We start from the raw sequence: 13,803 nt of genomic DNA, 5'->3' as shown, positions 1-13,803 counted from the left end.
GGGAACGGGGGGAGGCAGCGCGGCTCGGCGCGCGCAGGCTATACAAAATCGATAGCCTTGCGCGCGCCGATCCAGGATTTTAGTGGATACGCGCGGCTCCGCGCGTATCTACTAAAATCCAGCGTACTTTTGCTTGAGTCTGATGCGCAAGCAAAAGTAGGCTGATCGCGCTTCTTTTAAAATCTACCCCCAAGCGTAGTCCCAACATTTTCTTGTGGCACCTGGAAAAAATACCTTTATGTTAAACAGGAAAAGGAATACTGTTTCACCTTATACACTTCTTCCAATAGTCTATTAAGTGACTGATAGAATCAAATATGTACTAATAATAGCACTTATGTGCCATAAAAAAACCAGGCAAATCTGAAATGTGTTTAAATGGTTACTCGAACTTGTATAGTGTGATCAAAACTTTTTATTGTACCTTCACTGAATTGCAAACCTAAACAAAAGCTGGCAAGAAATAACAACGTCTTCACTTATGTTAGCTTAAAAAACATTCTTGCCAGGAATGGAAAATTGTACCTGCAAAAAATCTGAAGATTCCATCATTTTCTTAGTTTTTGGAAGCATTCTTGCTGTTTACATTTTTTTGGTAGCAATTTCCTCTGCCATATTTATTTGATCAGGCTCCTAGTTAGTCCCATTGAAGCTCAATAGACAAAGATTTTGCTATCCTAGCTTGAGCAGGAAAGGCAGGATTAAGAAAAGTAGAAGAACAGAGAGAAAAGGGAACATGAACTGCATCAGAGAAAGAGATAAAGGAAACAAACATTTAGAAACGTTGACCAGCAGAGAGGATGACATATGCCGGATATAACACTAACATTTCATCTAACATCCTCTGCAGCCTTCAGACATATTTTCATTTATTTTAATGATATTAGAGGTTGATGTTCAGTGAACCATAGAATGGGAAAGTTACCTTTGCCAAGTACCCAGATAACTGTACCTGGATATTCAGCAGAATATACCTGGATATGGATAAAGTTGCCAAGGTAACTTTAGGACAGCTGTATTTCCCATCAGACTTACCTAGCTAACTTTAGCAAGGTAGCACTGAATATCACTGCTCACTGACTCAAATTTAACCATGTCCCTAGAATTCCTCTTTTTAACAGGATAAGTTTTGTTTGGTTAATGAGTTCTGTAGACAAAATTTAGCCAGTCAGTGGGGGAAAATATTCAATTCTTGGGTTTTGCCTGGGTAATTACAAAAATTACCTGGACAAGCCCTTTTTAGTTTTAACAGACATAAAAGCCTGTGTACTAAGCAGTGTTAATACAGTAGCATACATTAAATGCCAAATTTGCTGCTTAATGCGCATTAAAACAACATTAATATGTCATATTAATGATCATGTGAGAGTTATCAATATCACAGAAAAAATTATGTAAAATGCAAGGAAAATATTAATGAGCTGTGCCACATGCAGATGCATACAAAGTAATTCATTAATATTAAAATGACTTAATACATATCATGCAAAATCTCGCAATGTTAAGCCATGGAAAATGACTTACATCTCAAGAGGTGCAATTAACTTTTCCTAAGAGCATCAGAAGTCTAATGTACCTGCTGATGCTCCTGGGGCCCTTATTCCCACCCCGGGCAGGTTTAAATCGCCCCACCTGGAGATACCCTACTACCTCCTAGTAGCCACACCTCTGAACAAGCTCGGCCCCCACCCAGCTTTCAAAAAGGCAATGCTTCATGGTCTCCCTGACCCCCACCCCTGTACCCGAAGGCAGTTTCTAGGACATTAAGATTGGAGCAATACTCAATAATAAGCTGTTCATGAAATCCAAAATGGTGCCAGGCAACTCAAGGCTTCCCTGTGCCTCTCATGTGCAGGACAAAGGAGAGCCTCCAGTCAGTTGATGTCATTTTGGATTTTAGCACCAATGAGGCAAGAATTGTTGGGCATTGTTCCTGCCCAAATGACCTGGAGGCTGCTCCCATATAGGATGGGGGTAGCAGGGATAGTGAGGAGAGTCTACTGGGGTCCTGCAGAGAGAGTACTTTTGGAAGTTAGGTGATGCAGGGTTTATTAACAGGGCAGGGCTACCAGAGAGTTCTGCTTGAGGTGAGGTAGGGGACTGTCCAGGTTGAAGGGAATTGCACTGAAGGAGGTGACTGTGGGGTGGGGGGATGACTTTACTCTATGGGGGTCAGGGACTATGGGGGAAAGGGGAATTCTTTCTTCGGAGGGGGTGGATGCCTGCCAAAACATGCTGCTGGTCGCAGAAATTCAAGATTTACTAAATGCGATATATATTTAATGCAGTTTAGTAAATCCCACATGATCTAATATGCATTAAAATGGTATGTCAATGCATCATTTTTAACAGAACTTAGTAGATAGGCTGCTTAGTGAAGCAGCATCAATATACTAATAAGGAACCTTTTTTGTAACAGAACTTGGACATGCTTGGGACATATATAAAGAGCAGTGGTAGGAAAAGGGTAGAGGGGAGTAAAAGAAATGGCGTAGGCATTTGGTGTTGGGTTGCATATGGGAAATTATGAGGTCTATATTCAGCCGCTTTTGGATAGGAAAGTTAGCCGGATAACTTATCCGGTTAACTTAGCTGGGATATTCAGTGGTATAGGTACACCACTGAATATGCTATTTTAAAGTTAGCTGGATAAGTTCATCCGGCTAACTTTTATAGGACTGTTCTTCAGCTGTCCTAAAGTTATTCAGCCATCTTAGCTGGATAATGCTGAAATCAGGATTATCCAGCCAATTCAGCCAGATAATGGAGGTCCCTTGGACCCCCCTTGGACCCCCCCCCCCCCCTTGATATAGCCGGATTACAAGTTATCTGGCTATTTCAGGAGCAGTCAGACAGGTAAGATTTTTAAAAATCCCGGACCTCTTATATGCATATGTACCCAAAGTCCAAAGTGGAAGAATCTCAACTGAACAGACTGGATGTGCCATTTTGTTCTTTATCTGCTATCATTTACTATCTTACCATATGTAAACATGATTTTTGGGTACTTTCTATGCTGTAAAATGATGGTTGAGGTTCGTTGCTAAAGAAGAAAAGCCTTAGTTTTACCCAAAAAAAATATATTTTCTTTTAAGAAATGGAATACACAGGCTAAAAATTATATTTAAGAAAAGGTCTCTGCAGTGACTCTTGCAGTGATTATGAAGCAAATGACTGACAACTGCTAGTTAAGGAAGGCCATGGGGATTCCCACCACCTAGCCAGAGATGGGTCCATCTGGACTGGCTCTCCTAACCTACTCCACCAACCCTGAGATGAGGAGACAAGACCAAGTCATCCCAGGTTGAAAAGAGAGGCAAAAAGACATGAAGTAGCCTTGGCTGGGGAGAAAAAGAGAAGACACCTGAGGTTGCTTTCCTTCCAGACTCAGACCTCACTTGGGAGAAGAGGAGAGAAGACACTAATCAGCCCAGGGATCCTAAGATCCAAGCCTAGAAGGAGAAGAAAGAAGACACCAGTTGTTAAGGGCCTGCAGATCCCTTCTACTGAGCCCAGAAAGTGAGGAGAGACAATATTAGTTGACCCATGACCAGAAATACAGGAGAGACGATACCAGTCGGTCTATACCTGGGGATTCCCTTCCCTTGACCTGACAGAAGAGTTCTGATTGGGAATCTGAGCACTCATGAAGCTGTGACCCCAGAAATGGTGGTACAGAAATCCCTAGAACAAGTGGGAACAAAAGCCGAGAAGCTGAGCTTAAGGAATGTGAAGTCATTTGCAGCCTGATACAGATACAAGAAGCAGGAGTTTAAGACCGAAGGAGAGATTAGGATATGCAGCTAGCCTTACCAGCTGAAAAGTCCAGCTCTCTGAGAAAGTCTCAAACTTTGGAATTTCGGAATCTTCTTAAAATAAAAAATACTTCCTGTGAAGTTTAACAGGTTTCTACTTATTTCAACATAGTACATTTCAGTGCAGTTAACTCTCTTTGAATTATCACACATTGCAGTTTTAGTGATTCAGACAGTTCGTCAAGTGGTAACTAGTCAACAAAACCCAGGTACTGAAAGCTGAATACTTGGTGACATCGCATTTACTTTGAAAAGTGGGTTTTCTTATTCTTGCGAGTAGATTTTAAAAGGGCCACATGTGCGCCCATAAATGTGCATATCTTGCCATGCACAGGGATACACACTATTTTAAAAAGTATGGGGTAAATTTTAAAAGCTACACGCGGGCGTCCATGTGCACGCGCAACCCGGCGCGCGCACATGGACGCCCGATTTTATAACATGCATGCGCAGGTGCGCGCATGTTATAAAATCGGGGGTCGGTGCGCGCAAGGGGGTGCACACTAGTGCATCTTGCGCGCGCTGACGCCCGCGGCCTTCACCCATTCCCTCCCAGGCCGCTCCAATTTAGGAGCGGCCTGTTGAGGGAACTTCCCTTCCCCCTACTCTATCCTTCCTACCCCTTCCCCTAACCTTCCCACCCCCTAGCCCTATTCTAACCCCCCCTGACCTTTATCTTACCTCTTGCGCCTGCTCCGGGCAGGCTCACGTTGCGCGCATTGGCAGCCTGCCGGCATGCGATCCTCCAGCACAGCGGCAAATGGCCACTGTGCTGGAGGCCTCTGGCCCCGCCCCGCCCCCGGACCGCCCTTTTTTGAAGTCCCGGGACTTAGATGCGTCCCTGGCTTTACGCTCGTCGCCGGGCCTTTATAAAATAGGCCCGGCACATGTAACCCCCCCCCCCCCCCCCACGTGCATAAATCCTATGAAACTCTGCCCCTATATGTGTAGGTTTTAAAATACTTTTCATGCGCATATGTCTGCAGCCTTTACACAGAGAGGGAGAGAGAGAGAGAGAAAGCCTGACACTTAATATATGGACCATTTGATTTGGGATGAGTTTTTGGGAGGTGAGTTGGAGTTTGGGGGATGGTTTTACAGAAACATTCAGAGGTATTCATTGTAAAATTTACATTACCTCCCAAAAACTCACCCCGAATCAAAGTGCCCCCTTTCAATGGTCCATTGAGTGTCAGGCTCTCTCTCTCGCTCTCCCTTCCCCTCCCCCCTCAGTAAGCTCCTACACTTACTGAGGAGCTATAGCAAAGTAACGCTGGTAACAAAAGTGCTGACTGAGGAAAATTAGAGGTTATGAGCGTTAGTGCTGGCCCCGCTTCTGGAATGCCCATGCTCTGCCCCTTTTCTACCTACTTTTTAAGGATGTGCTATTTAAAATTTGTGTAAGCTCCTGTGTGACCCACTTACACATGTATATGGCCATTTTTGCATGTGCAAGGCTTTTAAAATCTACCTATAAGAGCGTGTTTTTTTTTTTTAGTGGGGTTCCCTACATTCTTTCTTGTATTTAGTGGGGTCCTCTACATTCTTTCTTGAATTTTAAATTCAAGTTTTCAAACAGAAATTTTTCATGCTCCTTTTCTTTCATGGGGCAGATATGTAGTCATAAGCTCTTCAAACAAATGTGCATCATGGATTTTTTATGTATCATCACTGTCTCAGATACAGATTAGGAGGCAAACTGCTTCCCTCTGAGAGAAATGAAATTTAAGCATGAAAACTCTGAATTCACTGTGAATAGTTCACTGTACTCTGTTTTGCTGCCCTAGATTCAATGAACTATTTGAAAGTGGCCAGTACAAGACTGCAGCAATCTTTGCTGCAAACTGTCCTCGAGGGATTCTGCGAAATGTTACAACTATGAACAAATTTAAAGGTATGTGCTTCTTTTAAACATATAACTTCCTATTAAATCAGTGAGGAAAAGGAGGCAGGGCTGGATTTAAAATGTAGGTGCCCATAGGCACTAGGGAGAGGGTGAGTGTCCCCTCCCCAAATGTCCCACTTTTCTAGGTCTAAACCTAAACTTAGTGAGTGAAATTACAGCCTCAAACTGTCAATGTACTGTAACTAGACCAATAAGAGTTGCTGTCAAAACAATCATTTTCAGCACTTACATTGCAGAGGTAGACAGCCACTATCTGAGATAGTTTGCCAGGTAAACATATCCTGATAAAAATACTACGTTATTCCAAATGTTAATGATGTGTCATATATTTACAACAACCCTCATTCGGGAGCTTAATGTATCCACTAAATTGTGTTACATTCTATTCACTTAAGGATAGTATGGGATTTGTAGCCCATTACAAAGTGAAATGCTCACCACCGAATATGTCTAATCATCGGGTTTGTTGTTATAAATCCACTTGGCAATACGTGTACCCAATAAATCCAAATTTCTTTAGGTTTTTTTGTTATTTTCTCTTGATATTTACTTCCTTTACTAGTACACTTGCTCCTTGAATAATATTTACTATATGTACACCGTCATTCACATCTACTGTGTATTTAACCACATTCTGAGGTATGTCCATAGAAATGAAAGGTACTTATCATCAAACAAAGCGGCAGTGGTAACGAACTTCTGTACCCTGCTGTGAAGACCCGACTTTTTACTGCAGATTAAACTGCTTACAATGGAGCTCCATTTTGAAATATGCGGGAATGCTGAAAGGAGTTCTGTCCGGGAAACAAAACTAATGTTGAAGCCCGCGCCCCTGACGAAGGTCTTATGAAACACGCGCTGTGTCGGGCGTTTTAAGCAGTTTAATCTGCAGTAAAAAGTCGGGTCTTCACAGCAGGGTACAGAAGTTTGTTACCACTGCCGCTTTGTTTGATGATAAGTACCTTTCATTTCTATGGACATACCTCAGAATGTGGTTAAATACACAGTAGATGTGAATGACGGTGTACATATGTGAATGACGGAAGTAAATATCAAGAGAAAATAACAAAAACACCTAAAAAATATTGGATTTATTGGGTACACGTATTGCCAAGTGGATTTATAACAACAAACCCGATGATTAGACATATTCGGTGGTGAGCATTTCACTTTGTAATGGGTTACAAATCCCATACTATCCTTAAGTGAATAGAATGTAACACAATTTAGTGGATACATTAAGCTCCCGAATGAGGGTTGTTGTAAATATATGACACATCATTAACATTTGGAATAATGTAGCATTTTTATTAGGATTGTGATCGCATTACTACGGTTAGCATCCAGTTATTTAAAATATACAGGTAAACATATCCGGCTAACTTAGCTGAGATATTCAGGGGTGCAATTGTGCTATCTAAAATTTAGCCAGATAAGTTTATCTGACTAACTTTACACCTGCTTTAAAGCAGGTCTAACTTATCCAGCTAACTTAGGGGGTTATTTTCCAAAGCGATTGTTGGGTTTGAGGCATAGTGTGGACTCTTAGTCGCTGTGGTGATGACTCCTCCCACGGGGGGGGGGGGGGGGGGAACCACAGCGATAGGCTAGACTCAGATAGCAGACACTGGAGATGAAAAGCTTTATTGTACTGCTGTAGATAGATGTTAATAGTGGAGGAAGAGATGGCACTGAAGTCCAGCAAGGTGCCAATACGTTCAGACAGCCTCAGATGAAGTAGTCTCACCCAGATGTATAAGGCTGGTAGTGTTCCGCAGAGCGGGATAAGCTGAACCTGGTGGGTAGAAATGGAGAGCTGGATCATATAGGTACTCACTGAAGAGTAGTGCAGGAATCCTCCTGGTAGATGGTAAGGTGGGACCCGAGGTCCATGCTACAGGATACTCTGTGCTGGATAGGCCTCAAGGAGCGAGTACCTGGAAGCACAGGATCCTGAAAAGAGAAGAGAGACCCCCGAGGAGCGGTTGTCTTAGTAATTGAAAACCCCGAAGGATAGTTGGAAGCGAGAGGCCCCCGAGGAGCGGGCACCAAAAGCTTCTTCAGGAACGAGATACGCCGGAGGGTAGTGAGGAGTTTAAGCGTGCAGCTTAGAAGCGGTCAGAGTAGCTAAACCGAAGTCCTTGCTAACTCGTTCGTTAAGAGCAAAGCGGAGGCTTAAATACACGGAGGTATTGATGTCATGCGGTGGAGACACCCCCGAGGTTCCCGCCATAACGTGTAGATAAGCGTAGTCAGCGTGCATGTGTGCCCGCCCTAGGAGGCCACAGGAAGGAGCATGGCGGACGGGGTTGCCCATGCTGAGTTGGAGACGCCGAGGCCTTCGGCACTCAGCACCGGAGGCAGCCATCTTACCCATGGAGGAGGAGAAAGGCAAAAAAGAGTTGAGGCAGAGCAGTCGCAGCCATCTGCGACCAACAGACGCAACAGCGATCACTAAATGGGGGCGGCGTCAAGACTGGAACAGGAGGAGTCGGGACGGCACCGAGGCGGACATCGCGGACAGCGAAAAGGTAAAAATCCTTTTCGCTGCCTATTTCGTGCCCAATAGCACCACCTTTTATGATGGCGCTATTAGGTGCGAAAGCCGGCAGTGATCGCACCGCAGAGGTACGATCGCTGCTGGCTTTTGCAGGCCTGTCCCCCGCTTCGCCCCCCATTAGCGTGCGATTCAGGGAGCCCTGCAGCATAGGAAATCTAGCCCTTAGCCGTATAAGTATGTCTCGGAATACCCTGTCTAGCCCACCACTTAGCCAAATAACTATTTAGCTAGATAGATATCCAGTTAAGAGGCGACTGATGAATGTGGCCAAATTTTCAAACAGTGCTATTTAGCTGGATAAATCCAAACTTATCTTGCTAAATGGTGCTGAATGTTAATCTCAAAGAGTTTAGGGAATTGTTCTGCGTATTCTGTTTGGGCATTTCTGAAACAAAATTATTCCTAGGAACTGATGTAATCCACTGGAATTAAGTATCTCAATTCTAAATAAAAGTGACATTTCACAATTAAAAGTCTGTAACTTATGAAGCTAATATTCAGTCACTGGTTGGATTAAAAAGTTAGCTGCCTATCTTTTTCTTAATTATATCTTTACTAAATTTTTTAAAATAATACAATGAAATAAAGAAATGCAAATTTGCAATACAGCAATACTAATATCAGATAAAGATATAAAGAAATACAATTATTGCAAATCAAGAAACCTATAATGGGGGGAGAATTACAGGAAATTTTATACTAAACAATAGAAAACAAAAAAAATGAGTTGTACCTTATTACTTAATATATTTGTTACACCCGTCGGTCGCAGACGGCTGCGACCTCTGTTGCTCACCTCCTTCTTTGCAGCTTTGACTCCTTGGGGAAAACTTGCAGCCTCCACCAGCTATTGCCAGCCTACCTACCTTTCCCGGGCCTCCCTGGACGCCGCGGACGCTGCTGACCACCATCTTGCCCTCGGAATCCCTTAGGCGTGCACGTGCACAGGCCAGTCTTAAGCACGTCATGGCGGGAACCTCGGGGGCATCCCCTCCAGATGACTTCATCCTTCCAGGACATTTAAACCAGCCGGCCCTGCCTACCTTCTATTTGGCAATGAGTTCCCTCATTGCTGAATCCGCTTCACTCACTACGGACTTCCCGTTCCATTTCCTGATCCTTTGGCGTGAGACGCTCTGGGTACCCGCTCCTCGGGGGCCCTTCCTCGTCTCTGGCTATCCGCTCCTTGGAAGACCTATTGCCTTGGACTACTGCTTGCCCTGTTTCCCAGGACTTCTCTTGGAACCTTTGCTACTATGAGTACCTCTGCTGTACGGACCACTACCGTACCATCTCTAGTGTGGAACCCTCATTGGTCAACCCTGCGCTGCTGATCACTACTGTACCATCTCTAGGGTGGAACCCTCATCAGTGTACCCTGCGCTGCAGACCACTACCGTACCATCTCTAGTGAGGAACCCTCATCGGTGTACCCCGCGCTGCGGACCACTACCATGTCGTCTTCTCTAAGGACCCTTTGCTGGTGTGCCCTGCTCCACAGATCACTACAGTATCATCTCTACTGAGGAGCCACATTGGTGTACCCCGCTCTGCTGGCCATTGCCGTATCTTCACTAAAGAGGTATTCCCCTTGGGTATACCCCACCGCACAGACTCTGTGACTTTCTCCTGCACTCCTCGCCTCACAAGCAGTGCCTTTCTCATTCTCTAATAAAGACTCTATTCCACAGCTGTCTCTGATGTCTGATGAGACCTCGCCTCCCGATGGTGAGGCTCACAGGGCTCCTCCCTGTGGGTGGTACCATCTTTCATCTCGGCCCAGGGTCCACATACCTACAAATCCTAACAGATTGCAAGTCCATGGCCCCGGCACAGGTCTCACAATTCAGGCCATCCCTGGCCTGGCCCAACGAATTACAGAGCAGCAAAAGGTATTAAAGACTTTGGCTAACGTCATAAATCAACTGAGTAATCGGCTGGACTCTATCCCAATGCCTGGAGGCCGTTCCGGCCTCCATTGCCCTTGCCAGCACATCCTTGTTTCGCAGGTGACCCCTTGTTGTGTAGGGGCTTCTTTAACCAGTGCAGCATGCACTTTTCCTTACGACCTGAATACTTCCCCGACGTAGTTTTCAAAACTACGTACATCTTATCCCTCCTGGACGGAAAAGCCTTGCCCTGGGCATCACTCATTTGGGAGCAAACGGATCTAATCCTTAATGACTTGCAGAGCTTCCTCACCCTAATTCGCTCCATATTTGACGACCCTGGCCGCAAGACCATCGCTGGATCTACGCTCCTACATCTGCAACAAGGTGCCAGGTCACTGACCGATTATGTTATCGAGTTTAGGACTCTTTCCTCGGAATTACATTGGGACCTGGACTGCCTGTGTGCCATATTCCTAGAAGGTCTAAGCTCATGCATCAAGGATGAATTAGCAGCACGAGAACTCCCTGAGGCATTGGATTCTCTCATTGACCTCGCCAGTCGCATTGATCGCTGTCTGTGTGAGCGATCGCACAAAGCTAGGGGATCTAAGAGGATGTCTTCAGGTGTTCCACGCATTCGCCCAACACCATCCACCCAGACCGTTTCTACACCAAGCACCAAGGAAGAGGAACCAATGCAAATAGGTCACAGCTATCTATCCGCAAAGGAGAAGCGTCGTCGGCAAAGATCAGATCTTTGCATGTATTGTGGCCAACCGGGTCATGTGGTACCCTCCTGTCCACTCTGTCCTGGGAAACTCCCAGGCCTGGGATCTGCCGAAGGACTCCTCTTAGGCCTGACTGAACCCTCTCCTCCGCTGACACTGTCTGTCTCAATTAACTCGGACGCTTTGGAATTTCACACCCTGGCACTGGTGGACTCCAGGTCCGGTGGAAATTTTATACTCAGACAACTCGTGAAACACCTTCAGATTCCCACCATTCGGACATCTACGCCGTTGCTACTTTCTTCTATTTATGGTGAACCCTTACCAGGTGAAGTTACCTTCTCCACGGTCCCCATTCAACTTCACACCGGGTCACTGCACACGGAGACCATTTTCTTCTTGATACTGGACAAGATACCATGGACTGCCTTGGTTAAAACTGCACACACCACAATTCGACTGGAGCACGTTACAATTGTCCCACTGGAGCAACTCTTGCCATGGAAAGTGCTTGGAGGTCATGTCCCCAATGCCTTGCCTAGCTACTACAACATCCATTCCGGGTCTCCCACTGCAGTACTCCTCCTTTAAAGACGTGTTCTCCAAGAAAGCTGCGGATACCTTACCGCCTCACCACTTACTTGATTGCGCTATAAATTTATTACCCAACACTGAGCCTCCCCGAGGAAGGGTCTACCCACTTTCTCTGACTGAGACAAAGGCCATGTCAGAATATATACAAGAGAATTTGGTGAAAGGCTTCATTCGGCCTTCTAAGTCGCCTGCTGGAGCCAGATTCTTTTTTGTGGGAAAAAAGGATGGCTCCCTCCAGCTGTGCAAAGATTACCATGGCTTAAATGAGATTACCCAGAAGGATCACTACCTCTTACCATTAATCTCTGAATTTTTTGACAGGTTCCAAGGAGCCAAGATATTTACCAAATTAGACCTCAGAGGAGCATATAATTTGGTCAGGATACGCCGGGGCGACAAATGGAAAACCGCATTTAACACCCGCAATGGCCATTTTGAATGTTTGGTAATGCTGTTTGGCCTCTGCAATGCCCCGGCAGTATTTCAGAATATGATGAATGAAATCTTCAGAGACATGCTCTACAGTTATGTCCTAGTTTATCTGGATGACATCCTGGTTTTTCACAGGACCTTCAGAGCCACCACTTGGACATTGCCAACATTCTACAATGCTTAAGGGATAACCAGTTATATACCAAACTGGAGAAATGCTCCTTTTACCAGGAGTCTGTCCCTTTCCTGGGCTATGTGGTCTCAAGCCAGGGGTTCCAGATGGATCCACAAAAGACCAAGAGTATTCGAGATTGACCTCAACCCACGGGCTTTAAGGCGCTTCGAAGATTCCTTGGTTTTACTAACTATTATAGGTCGTTCATCCACCATTATTCAACACTGACCGCCCCACTAACAACTATGAATCGAAAGAGAGCCAATCCCTCCCAGTGGTCATCTGAAGCCATGACCGCATTCCAAGAACTCAAGAAGGCATTCCTACAAGAACCATGCCTACGACACCCAGATCCCTGACGACCCTTCATTGTCGAAGTGGACGCTTCAGACGTCGATGTGGGTGCAGTCCTCAGCCAGCATTCAGCCAATCACACCTTGCACCCATGCTCGTTCTTTTCCCAATGCTTCTCTCCGGCGGAGCGTATTTATGGAATCGGGGACAAGGAATTACTGGCAATTAAACTGGCCTTCAAGAAGTGGCGCCCCTGGCTCGAGGAAGCGCAGCACCAAATTACGGTATACACTGACCACAAGAACCTCGAGTACTTACATCATGCTCAACGCCTTGATCACAGGCAGGCCCACTGGTCCCCTCTTTTTTACCTGGTTCAATTTCCTCTTGTGATACCGGCCAGCCAATAAGAACACCCAAGCCGATGCACTCTTCCGTTCGTTCACCACGGAAGATGTTCCAGATATTCCACGGCACATCATCGATCCAAAGAGAGTTCTCCTCTCCGCCAGACACACAGGGAAGACGGTGGTTCCCCGACCACTCAGAAGAAAAATACTCTGCTGGGCGCATGATTCCTTGCTCACAGGCCACCCCAGACAAGCTAGAACTCTTTCCACTCTGCTGAGATTCTACTGGTGGCCAACCATGAAAAAAGACGCTCAAGCATATGTAGAATCATGCCCCACTTGCGCCCGGTAGAAGCCACCAGCAGGCCGCCCTTGGGGGCTCCTTCAACCTCTTCTTGCACCTAGTGAACCGTGGACACATATAGCCACGGATTTCATTGTGGATTTACCCGCTTCCAGTGGCAACAACACCATTTGAGTCACCATGGACTGCTTTTCGAAGATGGCTCACTTAGTGGCGTTACCTAGTCTACCTTCGGCCCCTGGAGTTAGCGAAATTGTCCATTCACCACGTCTTTCACCTCCACGGACTCCCGAGACATATACTCTCTGATCGAGGGGTTCAATTTATGGTGAAATTCTGGAGGTCAATATGCAAAAAGTCCGACATATCCTTGGACCTCACATTAGCCTACTATCCGCAGGCCAATGGACAGACTGAGAGGACGAACCATACCTTAAAGCAGATTCTCCGGGCATATGTGAACTCTCGGTAGAATGACTGGTCCGACTTTCTACCCTGAGCCGAGTTTGCCTTAAACTCCCACCAGTCTGCTTCTACTGGATCTTCGCCCTTCCAAATAGTATATGGACGCCAGCCTCTGCCTCCTCTTCCAGTTCCCCTGTCTGTGTCATCTCCGGCGGCACAGGCTTCTGCACAAGAGTTACACCAACTGTGGGAACACACCAAAAAACTTCTACAGCAAGCTGGTCAGAAAGCAAAGAAGTTCTATGACGCCCATCATCAGGCAGCTCCTCAGTTGAACCCCGGAGACAA

The 13,803-nt window shown here is 45.7% G+C and overlaps 1 protein-coding gene across 2 annotated transcripts in view; it reads left to right on the top strand.

Moving 5' to 3' along the window:
* Nucleotides 1-13,803, top strand: part of CLHC1 (clathrin heavy chain linker domain containing 1) — a 183,562-nt gene that overhangs the window by 100,563 nt on the left and 69,196 nt on the right. For both annotated transcript variants that reach the window (XM_029593450.1, XM_029593451.1), the window contains one exon: nt 5,603-5,709. In XM_029593450.1, coding sequence (XP_029449310.1) covers nt 5,603-5,709 — 107 coding nt within the window. The remainder of the gene's footprint in view (nt 1-5,602; nt 5,710-13,803) is intronic.

Source organism: Rhinatrema bivittatum, chromosome 3, assembly GCF_901001135.1.
Source record: "Rhinatrema bivittatum chromosome 3, aRhiBiv1.1, whole genome shotgun sequence".
Lineage (NCBI taxonomy): Eukaryota > Metazoa > Chordata > Amphibia > Gymnophiona > Rhinatrematidae > Rhinatrema > Rhinatrema bivittatum.
Note: the sequence above shows the minus strand (reverse complement) of the source record. Positions and strands in the feature narration are given on the sequence as shown.